Source organism: Salmo trutta, chromosome 15, assembly GCF_901001165.1.
Source record: "Salmo trutta chromosome 15, fSalTru1.1, whole genome shotgun sequence".
Taxonomy (NCBI): Eukaryota; Metazoa; Chordata; class Actinopteri; order Salmoniformes; family Salmonidae; genus Salmo; species Salmo trutta.
Genome location: NC_042971.1, coordinates 33,986,745 through 34,008,832, shown reverse-complemented (window position 1 = coordinate 34,008,832; position 22,088 = coordinate 33,986,745). Strand labels below are relative to the sequence as shown.

General features: G+C 43.7%; 2 protein-coding genes across 3 annotated transcripts in view; both read right to left on the bottom strand.

Moving 5' to 3' along the window:
• LOC115148863 (transmembrane protein 211) overlaps positions 1 to 1,148 on the bottom strand; it is a 203,255-nt gene extending 202,107 nt beyond the window's left edge. Inside the window, exons 1-2 of the mRNA XM_029691152.1 lie at positions 891 to 1,148; positions 270 to 653 (exon numbers count right to left, since the gene is read on the bottom strand). Coding sequence (XP_029547012.1) covers positions 270 to 587 — 318 coding nt within the window. The 5' untranslated portion in view covers positions 588 to 653; positions 891 to 1,148. The remainder of the gene's footprint in view (positions 1 to 269; positions 654 to 890) is intronic.
• Positions 1,149 to 1,545: 397 nt separating this feature from the next.
• akap10 (A kinase (PRKA) anchor protein 10) lies at positions 1,546 to 21,799 on the bottom strand. Of its 2 annotated transcripts, none has more exons than XM_029691151.1 (15): positions 21,543 to 21,799; positions 17,340 to 17,387; positions 15,975 to 16,160; positions 12,833 to 13,363; positions 12,369 to 12,467; positions 12,011 to 12,095; positions 10,085 to 10,208; positions 9,736 to 9,872; positions 8,693 to 8,837; positions 6,707 to 6,871; positions 6,339 to 6,451; positions 5,624 to 5,703; positions 3,882 to 3,934; positions 3,689 to 3,781; positions 1,546 to 3,420 (listed from the first exon to the last, which is right to left on the bottom strand). In XM_029691151.1, exons 1-15 carry the CDS (start codon positions 21,562 to 21,564, stop codon positions 3,415 to 3,417), a joined length of 1,887 nt encoding a protein of 628 aa, XP_029547011.1. In that variant the 5' UTR covers positions 21,565 to 21,799; the 3' UTR covers positions 1,546 to 3,414. The 2 variants fall into 2 exon arrangements, with proteins under 2 accessions (XP_029547011.1, XP_029547010.1); XM_029691150.1 differs by having other exon boundaries at positions 5,624 to 5,706; positions 21,543 to 21,797.
• Between the last annotated feature and the right edge of the window lie 289 nt (positions 21,800 to 22,088).

The window sequence follows — 22,088 nt, the reverse complement described above, 5'->3', positions numbered from 1 at the left end:
TTCGCATCCTGAAAAAACTCCATACAGTGATGCAGGAGCTATCATGATTCTACTTCAAGTCCTCTCTCAATTATGAATGGCCTTATAAGGCAAAGGTGTATCATTGATTGTGCACATCACATACATCATGAACATGTATACCACTGAGGATTTTGGATGTAATTTAGATGTAATAAACAGTTACGATTGTATGCAACACCTAACAAAATTGTTACCGTAACACCTCCATTCAAGAAGCCTATTGCATGTATGGTCAGTGAATTCCATACCTGCCACGAGCTGGACGGGATCTCCGCGAATTTTCCGAGTCCTCCGAAGGTGTAGCATCTGTACATGTGGTCCAGGGACTCCGAGCAGTGCCAAAGTAAGCCGAAGCTCACCGAGTCCTTGTTTTTCAGATGGTCCTTGACAATCCACGCAGGGGATATAAAACTGAAACTACAGATAGCGACCAGAGCGGAGGACAGAAGGACCCAAAAGCAGCCCACACAGCTGAACATTCTCGCAGCTTGGGGCAACGAGTAGCTCGGAGACAGCTCGATCCCAACCCCGGCTTCTTTCTTCTTCCGATCCAGCAATGAATGCATTTGGAGCTCACACCCAGAAAAGATCAGCTGAAGCTCTCCCCCAACAAATATTACATCAACAGCCTCCTGAAGCAAGATAAATAGTTAATTTGTTATCCGTAAAGATTATTATTTAAAGGGATATTCACGTGACCTAAACATCCGCTCCTGATTTCATAAAATAGTCAAACATGAGCACGTCTAGGTAAACAAGCTGCCACCTCAACAAGAAGTAATGTCTACTTTAAATAGGCTATCCGCTACTATACTTGAGAATATAGAAATGAGTCACCGCAGGACACAAAAGATGTTTGTAACACGCACCCGAGACACATACGTAACTGTCAGTCCGTAGGATGGTCGCCACCTAAACTATCAAATACTCTATCGAATTTTACGCACGAGATTAAAAATTAAACATATGGTTAGTGTTGCAGTTCTCTTTATAGATCCGGTATTTGATTCGCCGCGCTTTTTGCTCAGCAGGAGATGCCGTGGTTTTGGTTAAGCGTGGTAACCAGTGGGCTTCACAACAAAGTCTCCACATTGACGCGCGCGTTATTGTGCGCTGTGAATACTCAGGTGGGCGTATCCCCATCATGAGAAATGTTGTAAATCTTTCCTTGTGTCCTCATGTTGCTTAGGATATCAATTTGATGAGTGATATTAAACCATTACGCATACACATTTTACCAAAAATAAGCAAACGTGCCCATATTTTACTGCAATTGTCTTTGGAAAACAAGAAAAATATGTACAGTGAAATACAGTACTTATTGGAAAATACGTTTTTTTTCCCCCTTCGTTTAAACAAAATCAAAATCACTGAATATTACATTCTTGATTATTGCTGATCATTCGCAGTTAGAGATGTATCTTGCTCATTGACGTTACAATAGTCCACATTGCCCCCCACTGGTTAAACGGCATTGCAACAAGAGATCGCATTTTGCTGTTTTAAAACGACTCTAGCTACAAATAGGCAGAAAAGTTTTATTGTACGATAGCCATAAAATATTTACAATAAAGTATTTCATATTGTACAACAAAATGGGGATAAAACAATTTTGATGCACAAAACTGCAGCATCTCTATTAACTTATTCAAAAGCCAACCACACACGTGAAACACTGCACTGGGATGAGCAGTAATTTGCTGAATTACAGGTTGCATCATTATCTTGCAACGCTAGAGGTTAAATACCCAAGTGCAATGAAGAACATGTTGGCCACAAACTAAGATCAGCCAACAAGCTAATGATGACTGAAATGGAGCCAAATCCATCCCCATGTTTTGTGGCAAACAAAATTTGCAAAGAGGAATTCTGTCATTTTTCATCACTTCTGTTACTTCTAGTAGCCAAATAAAAACGAATATATATATATATAAATCCAACACAATTTAAATATATTATAGATTAAGTACACATACGTCAGAAAAACAATATTAGTGGTACATAGTACCAAGAGAGTCCTTCTTTTCCACACATCTCAGTAAGGTTCAAATCATAGCAATATTAACATTATATTCAAAGAGTAGACTTCTCAATTGAACATTTGTAATTGAGATTTGCTTAGACATTGCTTTTGACAGTACATACAAAAAAAGAAAAAGGTCAACAATCACCATAAAAAATAACTAACATGAATATATTGGGGTTAAAGAGAAATCTAAATATGTATAAAATTATATTGAGTAGCACGGATGTTGCTCTTTCTTTGCAACTGTAGAACTTCTTCAGTCCACAACAAGGAGTATTTATGCATTTGTCTATGCTCTGTAATGATATGGACAAGGAGCCAGAGCTAGAGATACATGTGGTTAGCTAGACCGGGAAATCAATATGGTCCATTCCAGTTTCACTGTAACATGTCTGACCTGCCCTCTACAGTACATTAGAACACAGCCAGGAGGGCAGGACAACTCAACCTATCATCATAGTAACCCACCCCACCGCCACAATACTCCAGGAGGGCAGGACAACTCAACCTCACTCAACCTATCATCATAGTAACCCACCCCACCGCCACAATACTCCAGGAGGGCAGGACAACTCAACCTCACTCAACCTGACATCATAGTAACCCACCCCACCGCCACAATACTCTAGGAGGGCCCAGAAATATTAGCAGGCTATGCATCAGCCGCAAATAAAAACTTTACAAAGCACCTACTGGTGAATTCCATCTTAAAATTGTACGTGTCACTCTGACCCCTTTCAAAGCGATTTCATTAAAAACAAGAAATAAGGAATGGGCATAAGGGCAAGGGGTGGTGGTGGTGTAAGGAGAAACAATGTGCAGGAATCAAGAGAGGAGTGGACAACCTAATCTTCTTAGTGATCGCTTTGTGAAGGATGCTTCAGGTCCCTGCAGGCTCCCTCTTGGATGGCATGGTAACAGAGGTAACCACGGCAGGGCCGATGCCTTCTGAAATGCTGCTTCTTCTGACAGCTCCTGTTCAGCCCCATTTTGTGTCATAGCTTGTCATCTCTCCCTAGGGAATTTGTTCTGGAAGGAAGTCTGGTGCTCTTTGTGCCACTGCTTTGTTTTTCCTTTTTCCTCTTCATTTTTTCAGCGATGCCTTCATAGTGTTACGACCAGTTGGAAGGATGGATGGATGATATACTTCAAGTTTTTCCGCTCACGCACATATAGTCACACACACCGGTACAAGTTAATGCAGGAGATCATGGAATGCATTTGTTCTTTGATCTCTATTGATGCGTTTCATCTTAAGGTAATTCCAGTGTACAGTTCATCACTGGACTAGGGGACGTGTCTGTCAGTCTGTCTCTATAGGGTGAGGGACGAGGGGAGCGACAATGCTTTGGTTCTCCACGGGAGGCTCATAACTGGGGAGAGAGATTGTCAATGAAACATGGACAATCATCATACAACAGTAAACGTGTCACGGGTGAGGAGTTATTTTATATAGTTGACTACAGTGGCAGATAAATGCAGTGGCTTTGGAGCATACAGATATCCGTAACAATTACAAGGCATTTATAGAAATTGGGCCTGGCGAATTGTCTTCAATGCACTCAAGAGTTTGTACTTATCCAATGTGCAGTATACTTATCAAGAGTCCACTATGTTGTAGATTGAGGCAGACTGACTTACCTTGGTGGATTCGCCAGGACTGTCGTGGTGCGCCTGGTGTACGACGTCATTGACGATCATTTTAGCGATCTTCCAGGCCATCTCCTCCTGGGCCTAAACACACACGTTACGATTCAAAGTGTTCATCAATCCTAGTGTTTGTTAGTTCAAACAGATTCAACACGAGAAGAGCTTGTTTTGTTGTTTTACATACCTCATCAGAGTTGCCTTGAACAAGTTTCTTCATGGCTAGAGAGAGCATGGAACCTGTGAGGAGAGAGTGAAAAATAGGGCAATAGTCACAAGGACGAGCCTCTTATCTATTGCGCCTCTGTAAGTTACTGGACATATGAGGTACATGAAAAATATATCACAGAACAGAATTATCTTAGTATGTGATGTATGCATTTGCAGGAAACCGAGGGCTGGAAAATTTGGTTTGTGATTTGAGCCATGGAATCTAGTAAAAAAAAGTGTTTTACATATACAGTACAAGTTTAGTCCAGGGCTTATATCCATTTCCTCTTTTCTCAGAGAATGTTCTCTTCTAAGAAATCCTAAATAATAGATTCATGTTTTACTGTATAGTCTTTTATAAGATCTAAAAGCACCTTGGGTTTTATTTGGGGGTGCCTCGCAAATTTCAACCCACTCTCTGATTGGGGTTAGGATAAGAAGAAGGCAATACCCACACCATGGATGCCTAAGTGACATAGCACCAAAACCATACAAGCAACAATGAACAGTAGAGAGAAAGAGCTTCGAGTGAGCGAGACAGGCTATACACTATATGCACGAAACATTAAGGGCACCGGCTCTTTCCATGACAGACTGACCAGGTGAACGCAGGTGAAAGCTTTGATCCCTTATTGAAGTCACTTGTTAAATCCACTTGAAATCAGTGTAGATGAAGGGGAGGAGACAGGTTAAAGGATTTTTAAGCCCTGAGACAATTGAGACATGGATTTTGTATGTGTGCCATTCAGAGGGTGAACGGGCAAGACAAAATATTTCTGCCTTTGAATGGTAGTAGCTGCCAGACGCACCAGTTTGTGTCAAGAACTGCAACGCTGCTGGATTTTTTACACGCAACAGTTTCCGTGGCACCCCTTCAAATTATTGGATTCTACTATTTCAGGCACACCTGTTGCTGACAGATGTGTGCCTTCAAAAAGTATTCATACCCCTTGACTTATTCCACATTGTGTTGTGTTACAGCCTGAATTCAAAATTGATTATTTTTCTCACCCATATCTACACAGAATACTACATATGACAAAGTGGATATGTTTTTAGAATTACATTTTTTTTAAATTGGATATGAAATACAGAAATATCTCATTTACACAAGTATTCACACCTCTGAGTCAATACTTTGTAGAAGCACCTTTGGTGGTGATTACAGCTTTGAGTCATCTTGGGTATGTCTATCAGCTTTCCACATCTGGATTTGGGGATTTTCTCAAATTCTTCCTTGCCGATAATTCTCAAGCTCTGTTAAGTGAGATGGGGAGCAGCGGTGAACAGCAACAGATTTTCAATGGGATTCAAGTCTGGGCTTTGGCTTGGCCACTCAATGTCTTTCACATTCTTGTTCTGAAGCCATTGCAGGGTTGCTTTGGTTGTATGCTTGGTGTCCTTGTCCTGTTGGATCGTAAATATTCGCCTCAGTCTAAGGACTTTTGCACTCTGAAGCAGGATCTCATCAAGGATTTGCCTGTATTTGGCTCCATTCATTGTTTCCTCTATTCTTACCAGTCTCCCAGTCCCTGTCACTGAAAAGCATACCCATAGCATGATGCTGCCACCACCATGCTTCACGGTAGGGTAATCATTTTATCAATTTTGAATTCAGGCTGTAACACCCAAATGTGGAATGAGTCAAGAAGTATGAACACTTTCTGAAGGAACTGTATAGCCTATAAATAATTGCTACATTAGTGTTTGCCTTGTTACCTTTGGATTTCTTCACATCCGGTTCTGGTTCGGCCTCCCTGATAAACTGGCCCAGCTCGTTGACTTTCCCAAACGTCATTCTTCTGAACAGTGAGGGGACATAGCCAATGAAGTCATACATATAGGATGTTTATGGAGACAGCAACCTGTTACTAGCCTGGTCCCATATCAGTTTGTGTTGTATGGCCAACACCTAATAGTCATAGTAATTTGGTCCCAGCACAAACAGATCTGAGACCAAGCTAATCTCTTACTGCAACTAGGACACTACCAGGGCAGCCTAAGGCCACACAAATCTCCTATATCAGCCTGTGTTGGGCCATTAGACTGCGATCAGAGCTGATTGTAATGTAATGGGGATGACCTACAAATCTGCCATGTCACAGAGGACTGCACAGTAGTCTTTGAAAATATGTATTTGGAGCAGTTTAGTCACATCAAATGGTCATTTCACACTGGCCTACTTAGCTAGCATCAAAGAACTCTCTTGGGAAAATTACAGTAGTAAAATCAGGGCAGTTGAAGGGTAGCTATGGAGGAAATTTTGCAGGATTATAAAAACAATTTTCACTCATTTTGTCCAGTAGAGAAACATGAAAACCCAAATCAAATATTTGAAATAGTAAGTCGTTTACAGAGCCATTTGAGGTGACTGTACTGAGAGTGGTGAGAATAAATAACTAAGGAGGCCTGAGTAGGCTATGCAGAGACTCACCCAGCATAGGGGCGCTGGTACAGGGACTCTGGGTCCAGGCTGGCTATGTCCACTGTTATTGCTTCGTCAAAGTTTTTCAAGATTTTTATTGCTGCCACCTTTTTGGCACCTTGCTGTAAACGCAAAAATATATAATGATTTGCACATTTAGAGCAGAACTAGAAGGAAAATCAATCTATTTATGTTAAGTAAACAAATTAATACTCACTGACTATGTGAACAAAAGGTATGAGTGCTACTGCTGTTGAACATAATTGATTTGAGTGCACTTAGACAAACTTCTGATGAAAAGAGGAAAATGCCAGTAGAGCTAGTAGAGCTAAAGTGAAAGTACAGGTGGTGAGCAGGTCAGGTGTGGGGTTATATACCTGGGCTTGAGACCCCTCAGTGGCGTTGGTGATGCGGTCACCGTCAGAGGCCACGCCTTGACCGGGAGCGCTAGCCAGCACAAACTCATCCGCTCGGACAGAGTTGATAAGGTCACTCAGATACTTGTAGTAAAGGTTACTCGACAGGAAGCCTGGCATGTAGACCTGCGAGAAGAAAAATGACATTAACAAAGCTAAACTTCAAAATGCCTTTCAGTCACAAAGGTCTTCCATTTTCTCCAGAGCCTGATGAAGTGTTTCAACATCATCCCTAGCCTTGGCAACAAAGTCGTACCACTGAGACACAGTGCATTCGGAAAGTATTCAGACCCCTTGACCCTTTCCACATTTTGTTACGTTACAGCATTATTCTAAAATGTATTAAAGTTTTTCTCCCCCTCAATCTTCAACACAATACCCCATAATGACAAAGCAAAAACAGGTTCAGAAATTTTTGCGAATGTATATAAAAAAAATTATAAACTGAAATATCACATTTACATAAGTATTCAAACCCTTTACTCAGCACTTTGTTAAAACACCTTTGTCAGCGATTACAGCCTCGAGTCTTCTTGGGTATGACACTACAAGCTTGGCACACCTGTATTTGGGGAGTTTCTTCCATTCTTCTCTGCAGATCCTCTCAAGCTCTCAGGTTGGATGGGGAGCGTCGCTGCACAGCCATTTTCAGGTCTCTCCAGAGATGTTCGATCGAGTTCAATTCCGGGCTCTGGCTGGGCAACTCAAGGACATTCATAGACTTGTCCCAAAGCCTCTCCTGCATTGTCTTGGCTGTGGGCTTAGGGTCGTTGTCCTGTTGGAAGGTGAACCTTCACCCCAGTCTGAGGTCCTGAGTGCTTTGGAGCAGGTTTTCATCAAGGATCTCTCTGTACTTTGCTCTGTTCATCTTTCACTCGATCCTGACTAGTCTCCCAGTCCCTGTAAAAAATCCCCACAGCACGAAGCTGCCACCACTATGATTCACCGTAGGGATGGTGCCAGATTTCTTCCAGACGTGACGCTTGTCATTCAGGCCAAAGAGTTCAATCTTGTTCATCAGACCAGATAATCTTGTTGTTTCTCATGGCTGTCATGTGCCTTTTACTGAGAAGTGGCTTCCGTCTGGCCACTCTACCATAAAGGCCTAATTGGTGGAGTGCTGCAGAGATGGTTGTCCTTCTGGAATGTTCTCCCATCGCCACAGAGGAACTCTGGAGCTCTGTCAGAGTGATCATCGTGCTCTTGGTCACCTCCCTGACCAAGGCCATTCTTCCACGATTGCTCAGTTTGGCCAGAAGGCCAGCTCTAGGAAGCGTGTTGGTGGTTCCAAACTACTTCCATTTAAAAATGGATCTGTGCCTCGACACAATCTATTGACAATTCCTTCATCCTCACGGCTTGGTTTTTGCTCTGACATGCACTGTCAACTGTGGGACCTTATATAGATAGGTGTGTGCCTTTCCAAATCATGTCTAATCAATTGAATTTACCACAGCTGGACGCCAATCAAGTAGTAGAAACATCTCAAGGATGATCAATGGAAACAGGATACACCTAAGCTAATTTCGAGTCTCATAGCAAAGGGTCTGAATACTTATGTAAACAAGGTATCCGTTTTTTTTTTTTTTTTAATAAATGATGGGGTATTGTGTGTAGATTGCTGAGGAAAAAATATAATTTTATCCATTTTAGAACAAGGCTGTAACCTAACAAAATGTGGAAAAAGGGAAGGGGTCTGAATACTTTACGAATGCACTATTTATGGCTCTGGTACCATTACCTTCAATAACCCCAAAGGCCTGTCATTGGTAATCTAAGTCTCATGGTTTCAATCTAAAGGAGTTCCCAAAGGTAAATCATTTTGACATGTAATTTTTGTTGTTTTTCTAGCTGAATTCCTGTTGAGTTTGCAGTGACCCCTGTGTGTTTCCTATATGTTTACATATGTATTTGGCCCAGGTAACTGGGTGACCTATGAACCCTCACCTTTTCCATGGTGGTCCAGGCCTGTCTGAGAGGAGTGGTGAAGCAGTCAGGTAGAGGCCCTCCCTCCCGGCAGATATTAGACTCTATCTCCATCCGCACAGAGTCATCGAAACCCAGCGGGTTGGTGGCTTGGAGTGAGAAATACCTGGGGAGAAAACAGACGAGATCATTCTTAAACTGGTGCTCAAATAAACAAGCCAAGCTGAGTAATGTGGAGGTGGTAGCCCTTTACACTCGTACCAATATACGGTTGAAAATTGAATACCTGGGCAGTGATAAATGCTTAAATTGGAACGCAGTGGCTGTCAAAGTTTTGCTATACAATACGTCAGAACTTAGTCTGTGCTTCAAAGCACTGTATGGGTTTTGACTGACAGCCATTCTGAACTTGAGCACCTCGCGTGTCATGAAGTTAGTTATTTTATAACTTAGCTAGTCATGCTAGCAATAGAACAGGCTTTCAAATGATGCCCACCTGACCCAGATTACGATTTATAAATGGACCATTTCTGGATTGCGTTGGACTAGTAACCGGAAGGTTGCAAAAACAAATCCTCGAGCTGACAAGGTAAAAATCTGTCGTTCTGCCCCTGAACAAGGCAGTTAACCCACCGTTCCTAGGCCGTCATTGAAAATAAGAATGTGTTCTTAACTGACTTGCCTAGTTAAATAAAGGTGTAAAAAAAATTATATATATTTTTTAAAATCAAAAATCCGGCACAATCGGTGTTAAAAATAACGATTACCGATTGTTATGAAAACTTGAAATCGGCCCTAATTAAATCGGCCAATCCGATTAATCGGTCGACCTCTAGTGTAAATAGATGTCTTAGGCACACCAATAGCGTTTACTGGCCTAGAGTACTTAACACCTCTGAACAGAGTGCCGTCCGAACCAAGCATGCATTAATTTTACATGTAGAATAGTGTGAAAATGACGTCAGTCAGACGTCTACAGCGGGTGGTCTCTCAAGCACAGCGCGCTGAACGATCGGCAGACAAACGCTAGATCCCCATTCGGTGTGATGTGTGTGAGCCGTTACTTGTCGTAAAGGATCATGGCATCGTTCTGGGCCTCCAGGCCGTCGTACTGGCCAGCCTTAGCAGCCAGCTGGTCCTGGAAGTTATCTGCTGCCAGCCAGAACTGCAGGACATTCACAGCATCCTCCTTTTCCATGTACTGGGGAGACACACATCATACTAGCTTTATTACCAACGATACTTCTATTAACACCTACCATATGACACTAATGTAGAACAGAATAGAGAATAACAGAACAGAAACAAACACCAGTACTGCTAACGAGTAAAACAACTATGAATGAACTTGATAAACTGTGGTTGTGTATATTTAATAGTGAACAACAGTAACATCCATTGTGTTGCTCTTACCTCAGAGAAGTAGAAGAGGGCCGACTCACAGAATAAGATGTCTGCCAGGAACACAGAGCCACTGGTCAACACTTCGATCTGGTACTTACAGAAATGATGGCTGCGCAAGAATTCGCTAAAGTGCCTGGGAAATATAGATTATACAGTTGAAGTCAGAAGTTTACATACACCTTAGCCAAATACATTTAAACTCAGTTATTCACAATTCCTGACATTCAATGCTAGTAAAAATTCCCTGTTTTAGGATCACCACTTAATTTTAGAAATGTGAAATGTCAGAATAATAGTAGAGTGATTTATTTCAGCTTTTATTTCTTTCATCACATTCCCAGTGGGTCAGAAGTTTACATACACTCAATTAGTATTTGGTAGCATTGCCTTTCAATTGTTTAACTTGGGTCCAACGTTTCAGGTAGCCTTCCACAAGCTTCCCACAATAAGTTGGGTGAATTTTGGCCCATTCCTCCTGACAGAGCTGGTGTAACTGAGTCAGGTTTGTAGGCCTCCTTGCTTGCACACGCTTTTTCACTTCTGCCCACAAATGTTCTATAGGATTGAGGTCAGGGATTTGTGATGGCCTCTCCAATACCTTGACTTTGTTGTCCTTAAGCTATTTTGCCACAACTTTGTAAGTATGCTTGGGGTCATTGTCCATTTGGAAGACCCATTTGCGACCAAGCTTTAACTTCCTGACTGATGTCTTGAGATGTTTCTTCAATATATCCACATAATTCTCCTGCCTGATGATGCCATCTATTTTGTGAAGTGCACCAGTCCCTACTGCAGCAAAGCACCCCCACAACAAAGCACCGTGGTTGGGATGGTGTTCTTCGGCTTGCAAGCTTCCCCCTTTTTCCTCCAAACATAACGATGGTCATTATGGCCAAACAGTTCTATTTTTGTTTCATCAGACCAGAAGACATTTCTCCAAAAAGTATGATCTTTGTCCCCATGTGCAGTTGCAAACCGTAGTCTGGCTTTTTTATGGAGGTTTTGGAACAGTGGCTTCTTCCTTGCTTAGCGGCCTTTCAGGTTATGTCGATATAGGACTTGTTTTACTATGGACATAGATAATTTTGTACCCGTTTCCTCCAGCATCTTCACAAGGTCATTTGCTGTTGTTCTGGGATTGATTTGCACTTTTCGCACCAAAGTACGTTCATCTCTAGGAGACAGAACGCGTCTCTTTCCTGATCAGTATGACGGCTGCGTGGTCCCATGGTGTTTATACTTGCATACTATTGTTTGTACAGATGAACGTGGTACTTTCAGGTATTTGGAAATTGTTCCCAAGGATGAACCAGACTTGTGGAGGTCTACAATTCTTGGGCTGATTTCTTTTGATTTTCCCATGGTGTCAAGCAAAGAGGCACTGAGTTTGAAGGTAGGCCTTGAAATACAACCACAGGTACACCTCCAATTGACTCAAATGATGTCAATTAGCCTATCAGAAGCTTCTAAAGCCATGACATCATTTTCTGGAATTTTCCAAGCTGTTCAAAGGCACAGTCAACTTAGTGTATGTAAACTTCTGACCCACTGGAATTGTGATACAGTGAATTATAAGTGAAATAATCTGTCTGTAAACAATAGTTGGAAAAATTACTTGTGTCATACACAAGGTAGATGTCCTAAACAACTTGCCAAAACTATAGTTTGTTAACAAGAAATTTGTGGAGTGGTTGAAAAATGAGTTTTAATAACTCCAACCTAAATGTATGTAAACTTCCAACTTCAACTGTATATGGTCACATTTACGATATAGGAGTGGATTAGTGTATAACAGAACAGCGGTAAAACTTTCATCCTAGGAGAAAAATCATAAGACCTTTAAAGAAAAACACTGGCACTTTACATTAACTAATTTAGAATAAATCTTTCAATGGATACGAGAACAGGAAGATACGAAAAACAAAAAAAACGTACTGTTGTTCCATGATGGAGAAGACGACAGACTGTGCAATGACGAAGCAGTTTGGGTCCACCAGTCCATCCTCCCCACAGATTTTAGCTGTCAAAAATGGAGAAAAGGACAAAAAACGGTCACAATCACACAACCGATTATCAATCATCCACAAAATAGTTATCCAGAAACATAGCTAAATATATTACAGTGGATTTGATCTTTAACGTTAGTTGCAACATTCTTAGGAATGCATCCAGTACTCACAAAGTTCTGATACAATACTCAGTCTGAGTTAGTACTCATACAGTGACTGCAGTGTCTTAGACTCAAAGTCTCATACTAACGGCAAATTGGTGGCAATCAGGACTCATTTCTTACCGACTATGTCGTTTCTGAGCTGTTCTGTGATGGGGATGGGCCTAGCAGCGTCTGGAGAGATGTACTTGGTGAAGATGCTCACTGCATCTCTCTCTATACCTACAACACACAGGAGGAGATGTTTAACAGCCAGCCACGTGTCATAAACTGCGTACAACTCAGATATTGTTACCTCCAATGTGTAATTAAAACAAATTAACATCATTATTCTGACAGCCAGTTGTTTCACACGGTGGAGATACGAACAAATATAGTGAATATACTAGCCTTCTCTAGTCAGTGAGTTCTACAGGCCTATTAATAAATTATAAAAGACAAGCCCAACACACAAAAGGATTTTGAGTACCGTCTCTGAAACATTCATCACCAGTCGGCACGAAGAGACTCCAGGCTACTTACTTAATTTACTTGCATAGATAAAGGTTATGAACAGATTCTTTACAATTACGACCAGTCAAACGTACTCTTCATGAGCTTGTCTGAGAGCTCCTTGAGGGCGTTGGTGGACTGCAGCTTGAATGACGTCCCTGTCCTGTAGGAGGGCTGTCTGCTGGGGGTGTCTGCCCTGCTGGGAGTGCCAGGCCTCTGGTCCACCACAGAGCTGAAGGAGTCCCTGTGGACGAGCTGCGCCATGGGACCTTCACTACTGTTAGCGTCCTGGGGGCTGGGGGTAAGGGGGCGTGAGGAGGAAGGCCTGGGGATGGAGGGTAGGTCCATGTCTGAGTTGGATGAGGGGTCGGGGGAGACGGGGGTGGAGGCGGGCTCGGCCAGGGAGCTGTGTTTGACTGAGTTGAGGCTGTGGGCCCGGACCCGAGACCAGCTGGTGGAGCGAAAGCTCTCTGCCTCCAGCCAGAAGCAGACCAGGTGGTCAGCCCCGCGGGCCTCCTGGAACTGGATGTAGTAGGGCATGGCCACGTTGTCCCGCAGAATCTGATCCACCGTCTTAGACAGGCGCGAACGAGTCTCAGAGGCCAGGTAGTTCACACTAGAGCGCCCTGTAACACACAACCATACAGTATAATAACACTGGACCCCCCTGAAAGACACAATCAACCAATCAAAGGTCATTATAAAGACCTTTTTACATCAGCAGTTCTCACAGTCTTTAACAGTAACCTGGCCTAAACAACCACAGCATTCTGAACAGAACCATACACAATGAATAACAAAAGAGAATACTTACAAAAAAATTGATAAAAAAAACCTATGGCACAGTTCCTGGGTCACATGACCAGAGAGGCCATATGAATGACTGGCTGAAGCCTGGCTGGGGGCCTCCAATTACATAATGGACTAAAGTTAGAACACTAAACAGTGAGCTGACTGAGGTGTTTTGTGATAAGTGTTGTGTGTTCCTGGTATCAGCTCCAGAGTTGGCAGGCTGCCACGGGTGACTGAGCCGGAAGCTTAGCTCTCGCCATGCCCCCCTCACTCGCTCGCGCCGTGCCTCCCTCCCGCGCGCCGTGCCTCCCTCCCTCCCGCGCGCCGTGCCTCCCTCCCTCCCTCCCTCCCTCGCGCCGCGCCTCCCTCCCTCCCTCGCGCCTCCCTCCCTCCCTCGCGCCGCGCCTCCCTCCCTCCCTCCCTCGCGCCGCGCCTCCCTCGCTCGCGCCGTGCCTCCCTCCCTCCCTCGCGCCGTGCCTCCCTCCCTCCCTCGCTCGCGCCGTGCCTCCCTCCCTCCCTCGCTCGCGCCGTGCCTCGCTTACTCACTCACTCACTCGCTCGCGCCGTGCCTCGCTTACTCACTCAATCACTCGCTCGCGCCGTGCCTCGCTTACTCACTCACTCGCTCGCGCCGTGCCTCCCTCGGGGTCGTTGTCCTGTTGGAAGGTGAAACTTTGCCCCAGTCTGAGGTCCTAAGTGCTCTGGAGCAGGTTTTCATCAAGGATCTCTCTGTACTTTGCTCCGTTCACCTTTCCCTTGATCCTGACTAGCCTACCATTCCCTGCCGCTGAAAAACATCCCCACAGCATGATGCTGCCACCACCATGCTTCACCGTAGGGATGGTGCCAGGTTTCCTCCAGACGTCACGCTAGGCTTTCAGGTCAAAGAGTTCAATCTTGATTTCATCAGACCAGAGAATCTTGTTTCTCATGGTCTGAGAGTCCTTTAGGAAAATTCCAAGCGGGCTGTCATGTGCCTTTTACTGAGGAGTGGCTTCTATCTGGCCACTCTACCATAAAGGTCTGATTGGTGGAGTGCTGCAGAGATGGTTGTCCTTTGGGAAGGTTCTCCCATCTCCACAGAGGAACTCTTGAGCTCTGTCAGAGTGACCATCGGGTTCCTGATCACCTCCCTGACCAAGGCCCTTCTCCCCTGATTGCTCAGTTTGGCCGGGTGGCCAGCTCTAGGAAGAGTCTTGGTGGTTCCAAACTTCTTCCATTTAAGCATGATGGAGGCCACTGTGTTGTTGGGGACCTTCCAGGTTGCAGACATGTTTTGGTACCCTTCCCCAGATCTGTGCCTCGACACAATCCTGTCTCGGCGCTTCACGGACAATTCCTTCGACCCCATGGCTTGATTTTTGCTCTGACCTGCACTGTCAACTGTGGGACCTTATATAGACAGGTGTGTGCCTTTCCAAATCATGTCCAATTAATTGAATTTAACACAGGTGGACTCAAATCAAGTTGTAGAAACATCTCAAGGATGAGCAATGGAAACAGGATGCACCTGAGCTCCATTTCAAGTCTCATAGCAAAAGGTCTGAACACTGTTTTTATTTTTTAAAACATTTACAAAATGTTCTAAAAAAAAACTCATTATGGGGTAATGTGTGTAGATTCATTTTTATATTTAATCCATTTTAGAATAAGGCTGTAAGGTAACAAAATGTGGAAAAAGTCAAGGGGTCTGAATACTTTCAGAATGCACTGTAGTATAGTCACCCTACTCTACTGCATTCCCAGGCCAGGCCTCAAAGATGCACCACTGGTTCAACCACCCCCTGTGACTCACCGGTAACTAAAGGACCTGTCCCAGCAGGTGTTGTTACTCACCATGTCATAAACAATACTGCTGTAGCTGGCTGCTGTAGCACTATAAAACAAGCTCCTGATATCCACCCACTACTAAACTACTTGATTTAAATAGCCTACATCTTCAGAGGGAAGACGATTTAGGGAGTTCTTATGTATCGTAGTCAGGGCACAGCAAGCTTCTCAGTAGGACACATACATTATAAGTAGGACCAGGAGTTTTACCAGGCCATGTGTTCACTCAGGAAAACCTCTGGGCCATACTTATGCATCATACTAAAAAGCATTGCTGGTAGCGTGCAGGTTGGTCAAAAGGCTAACCAATGCATGAAGCTAGAGCGAGCGCATCGCAGGATTAACCTGGCCTGTTGGCAGTTAAACACACCAGCGCCATGTCCACTGGCCACCATTATCATTTTGTATCAACTCACTCATACATGGGCACACACGATCCAGTCAAAAGGATTGATTTGACTTCGCTTTAAATTCTATCTAAATCACCGATCTAGGATCAGTTTAGCCTTTTCAATCATAATGACCTAATCCTAGATCAGAACTGCTACTCTGAAACACTTGTAAATACACGCCATGTAAACTAAGACAAATCAGTGGAGGACTGGAGGTACATACCCAGATCCCCAAAGTGTGCAGCCTCCATGTGGATGGGCTGTTTCTTGAGGATTGCTGTGCGTCCGCGGGCAAAGGAGTCCATGTTGGCAGAGATGGCATTGATAGCCACATGGCTGGGCCCAGCTGCCTCCAGGATGGCATGATGGTTGCGGAGGCTCAGGGAGGGGGACTGGGGGCTCATTGGGGCTACAGGGGAGGAAAGGAGGACGGTTGAAAAATAATAGTATCTTAATTCCTTTGATCAATACAGTCAATGTAGGCTTAACTTTCTAGATGACAGAAACCCACAACATCAACAACCTGTTATGGTCCTGAAAAACTACTTATTTAACTGAAGTCTGTAGTGATCCAGCACATGAATGTCTCCAGTTAGAGCTCAGAGGGTGCTGTAACCTTTTCTGAAACACTGGGGTGCGGGAGACTTATTGAGTTTTAACTTATTAAAAAGGTCACTGTGAGCCTGTCTGAAAATGGAAAATACTTCACGGCTATCTCTATCAACTCTTAAACCTAAGTCTCAACTTCGGATACAATTACTGCCTGATGTACACGGAGTTCACCAAACATTAGTAACACCTTCTTAATACTGAGTTGCACCCACCCCTTTGCTCTCAGAACAGCCTCAATTCATCAGGGCATGGACTCTACATGGTGTCGAAAGCGTTCCACAGGGATGCAGGCCTATGTTGACTTCAATGCTTCCCACAGTTGGGTCAAGTTGGCTGGATGTCCTTTGGGTGGTAGACCATTCTTGATACACACAGGAAACTGTTGAGTGTGAAAAAACCAGCAGCGTTGCAGTTCTTGACTTAAACTGGTGCACCTGGCACCTACTACCATACCCCATTCAAAGGCACTTCAATTTTGTGTCTCGCCCATTCACCCTCTGAATGGCACACAATCCATGTCTCAATTGTCTCATGGCTTAAAAAATCCTTCTTTACCTGTCTCCTCCCCTTCATCTACACTGATTGAGGTAACATCAATAAGGGATCATAGCTTTCACCTGGATTCACCTTATCAGTCTCTATCATGAAAAGAGCAGGTGTTCTTAATGTTTTCTATACTCAGTGGTGTGTCTTGTTACCTACATCAATCAATTCTCTCTCAGAATATTTACAGAAGTAAATAGAAATATAATTAGGAAGAATTATTAAAAAGGGAAAGCTCAGAGGGAAATACCGGTACCCTCAAAAATGTGTGAGTGAACAGAGCACTGCAACTAAAGAGGCACTTGACTGCTTTCAAAGAACATCCAACAAGGGCCTTCCTCTATTTTCAGGGCTTCTCAAAAATGAAACATCAGGCGGCAGCAGCACATCACTGCAATTCATCATTTCAGAGAGTTAGTAGTGTGGTACCCACCTCTATTGACTTTAGCATCAACTGGTCGCTCAGGTTCCTTTCCTTTTGCTGTGGGTCAAAAAAGAATGACATAGCACTGTAATTAGAGCAGTCTCTAACATTTGATTCACAATGCAGGGGGAGATCAGTGACTGGAATATTGGGCCTGGAGTCATTGGAGGGTAAAGCAATAGGGATGATGCAGTGTCACTGAAAAAGCACTAACTAAAATATCAAGTTACATAACGGTCTAGGCCTGGTCGGGAAACAGATATGCCTGTGACAGTGATAACCATGTCTGTTCAGCAAACACTCATGCACAGATCCTCACTGTCATACACAGATAACATACGGAGAGAGAAACAAGCTACTTGTGTGTGGCTCCTAAAATAAATAAAACAGAGTTATTTTTCACATTGAAGCATGGCTGCCATTTTACAAGGCGTGTTTATTGACTGCAGTGGCCTCGGTCTATCAGCTCGAGTGGCACAGCAGAGGCATTTTCCCCACTTCGTTGTCATATTGTTACTGCAAAATACTCTCATCACCATAGTGAACAGTCTGGAAACAATGTCCTGTTTTTCTACACATTTCAGTCCTCCTGTTACATAAAGTAACAGAAATCACCTGATTACAATAGTGTGGTGAAACTGAACCTTCTGCGCATGACACAAGGAGTCTTTCTGAGGCTTTCAGTTGTCAGTGGAGTGGGTCAGCAGATAGGGGCTGGTCTGTGTACAGCAGGCCTCAGGGGGAAGGATGGAAACCTATTTTTCATTACAGAGGCATCATATGGTGAGCATTTATAATTTCATTTGGTATATAAATCAGTGTCTACATATGATTGCTATCATCATAAGTTCATATTATCCATGGTTTGCAGCACTGTAGGCCTAATACCTTACAGTAGCTATAAAGACAAGGGTGTGTATGTGTTACTAGCCCAGGAATCAAGGTTTATAGCTTGGCCTAGTAATTCTCATGCAATAATATTTGCTTGAATCTCTTTGGACCACAATCCCAAGGTAAATACTGATTAGCCTAGAGACATTTAACACAATTAGAATAAGTCAATCCTCTAAAGCTGCAATATGTAACTTTTTGGGCGACCTGACCAAATTCACATTGAAATGTAAATTATAGATCTGTCACTCATAGAAAGCAAGTCTAAGAAGCGGTCTGTGTGTGCTATTTCTATGGGTTTAGTTGGTTTCTAGGTTTAGATGGTACAATAATTCTCTACCCTATAGTTGCTTGTTTTGTCACATAAACTGAAATTAGGCAAACTATTTGAATTTTAGCAACCAGGAAATGGAGGAGTGATTTCTGCATAGTACATCTATCAAGCACCTTGAAAGGTAAATTACAGCAAGGTGCATCATTAGGTCATGAGTTCAGGTCCTGCTATGCATGGCATAGCCCTTGATCATGATTCAAGAGTCATTGGGCGAAGGCGTCTTCTGTAGGGGGAGTTGTGTTAAGAGCTGCGGCCCTCAGTCTTAACATTAACACGCATTGCTTGCAGTACAGTTTTGGAAGCACAAGGACCTCATCTTTCATGTTGGTGAGAAATAATTTTAAATTGATACACACCTTTATAGGGTTAGGGTTCCCACATGGCCATATTTCCATGTTACAGCGCTTGTTTACGGAACACAGACAAAAGACAGAGTGGATGGCCTCCCGAGTGGAACAGCGGTCTAAGGCACTGCATCGCAGTGCTAGAGGTGTTACTACAGACCCGGGTTCATTACTTGGCTCATAGCACTCTAGCGACTCCTTGTGGCGGCCCGGGTGACTGCATGCTGACCCGGTTCGCCAGTTATTAAATTTAACCTTTATTTAACTAGGCAAGTCAGTTAAGAACAAATTCTTCAACAGTGTTTCCTCCGACACATCGGTGCGCCTGGCTTCCCGGTAAAGCTGGCTGGTGTTAAGGAGCGCGGTTAGGCGGGTCATGTTTCGGAGGACGCATGACTCCACCTTCGCCTCTTCCGAGCCCGTTGCTGCGATGATACAAGATGGAAAACTGGGGACAAAAAGTAAAATAGAAAGAAATACGAGTGGACTACCAGTGCTAATTAGCTATCTGTGTCTACGAACACCTGTGTGAACGGAAGACTGACACCACAAAGTGATGTCACTGAAAAATACTGTCGGCTGCCACTGTGTTAAACCCGGTTAAAACAGCGTACAGTACGTGTGTATTTTGTATTTGGGAAATTATTTTGATGTGAAAGTAGATTGACTGTATGTTTGTTTATTCCATGTGTAACTCTGTGTTGTTGTTTGTGTCGTACTGCTTTGCTTTATCTTGGCCAGGTCGCTGTTGTAAATGAGAACTTGTTCTCAACTAGCCTACCTGGTTAAATAAAGGTGAAATAAAAAAAATGAATAAAAAATATTGATTTATCTTTCTAGAACCATACTGCAATTGAGAATCGATTCACGTTTAGGTGGAGTATTTGTCTGTTTCGGCTTCCAGAGCCAATTCACCATTTAAAACCTAGCATTCCTGCATGTGGGAACCATCTGCAAACACCCCCTCGTTTTTTATCTATTGGCACTACAGAAGGTAGTGCGTACGGCCTAGTACATCACTGGGGCTAAGCTGCCTGCCATCCAGGACCTCTGCACCAGGCGTTGTCAGAGGAAGGCCCTACAAATTGTCAAAGACCCCAGCCACCCCAGTCATCTACTACCGCATGGCAAGCAGTACCAGAGTGCCAAGTGTAGGACACAAAGGCTTCTCAACAGTTTTTACCCCCAAGCCATAAGACTCCTGAACAGGTAATCTCTGTTTATCATATGCATAGTCACTAACTATACATCCATGTACATACTACCTCAATTGGCCCGACCAACCAGTGCTCCCGCACATTGGCTAACCGGGCTATCTGCATTATGTCCTGCCACCCACTATTTTATGCTACTGCTACTCTCTATTCATCTTATATGCAGTCACTTTAACCATATCTACATACTACCTCAATCTGCCCGACTAACTAGCCTCATTACTTTTATAGCCTCCCTACTGTTATTTTTCACTGTCTCTTTACTGTTGTTTTTATTTCTTTACTTACCTATTGTTCACCTAATACCTTTTTTGCACTATTGGTTAGAGCCTGTGAGTAAGCATTTCACTTTAAGGTCTACACCTGTTGTATTCGGCGCACGTGACCAATAAACTTTGATTTGATTTTAAGCTAGGACAGGCGGGAAGCTCAATACAGTATGTGGCGTTAACGTTTGATGCCAGCCGCCGATAAGCACCATAGAAGAAGGGGCAAGAGCGACAACGGTTGCTAGCTAGCCGTACACCTGTAGACAGTGTCCTTGTCCCGCCTGTCGAGCACTGTTTTCCCGCAGTTCTGTTAATGATGGCAAAGGCAGGTGTTCGGCAGGCAGGTGCGAAAAACACTGTGTGCTAGTCCGGTACACAGCAGAAGGGGGCGACAAAGTGTGCTAGTTAGCTAGCTAACACAAAGTGTTTCCCCAGCATCCCACCTGCTGTGCTTGCCGCAGGCGGAGGCAAACCGTAGACAGGAGGCGGGGCGACATTGTGTGCAAGCGAGGGGAGGAGGAGGGGTTCATTCAGGAACCAATGGGATGTTCGAGGGGCAGCGTTCCTGCAAATGGAATACCCACATGCAGGAATGCCCTGAATTGCGGGCTGCAGTTGTACACTATTGCTTTAACCAGAACATGTAAGGTCCTTGGACTAAGGAGTAAAGTTAGGCTTCTTTATCCATGGGGCATAGCAGACTGGCGTGGAAGAGAGACAAACTAAAGAAAAATGTATGTGGCATTATTAGTTAACAAATCACCAAGTGCAAGGCGACGATGTGATTGGTTAATACCCAACCTAATGTGCATTGTCCAATAATGAATTTAGATTGATCATGGATGCTAGTTAGTTCTGAACATCAGCTAGCGACTTAAGTGGCAAAAGCTATTGAGAAGGAACACTGGATTAGCTTGCTAACACAGATTTGAGATCATCTGGCTGCTTGTTGTATTTCTTCAGATTTGAAAGAGATTGGAGAAACAAATGTATTTGCTAAATAATCCAACGGATATTTGTCGAAGGCCTTGACTTGACACAGACCTGTCAAGCGCATTCTCATCTCAGTCATTAGCCATCGAGCATTCCTCAACCTCTCCCGCGAGCCTCTTTACACCCTTCGGCTTGCGCTAGCTGGCTAGGCTAGCATACTTCCTTACCTTTCCTCCTGAAAAACGACATGACGATTTTCACGCTCTGAATGTATCCTCAGCTCAATAACAACATCCCGTGGATTCCCGAGTACCTTCATTCACATGCATATATTCTAGACAACTGAAATAGGTGTATTTGGAACAGAGGGGACTGGACTGTTAGATCCAAAATTTCCCCCTTCTGAAACCAGTGGCCATATCGTCAATACGTCTCACTTCCGGACTGATGCTGCAGCAGCATTGTGGGAAACTTGCATTATTTGCTAGTGACAGTAGAGGGCAATAGCCACAAGGAAGATGTTATCAAGGGGGAAGTAAGGTGGTACTGCATCCAGGGAAAATAAATATTGAGGGTTTGCTCTACCGGTGAAACGTGCGCCTATCACGATTACAACAACATGGCCAAAAAACTATACACCACTATGTAACATTACTGCATGTCAGCTCCATAAAAAATGTGCCAATTGACTGGAAACCGGGTGGTAACGCGCTACAAACTGAATGGTGGTTTGGGGAGAACACTTACATTTTGTCAAGGGGAGATGAGTGGCT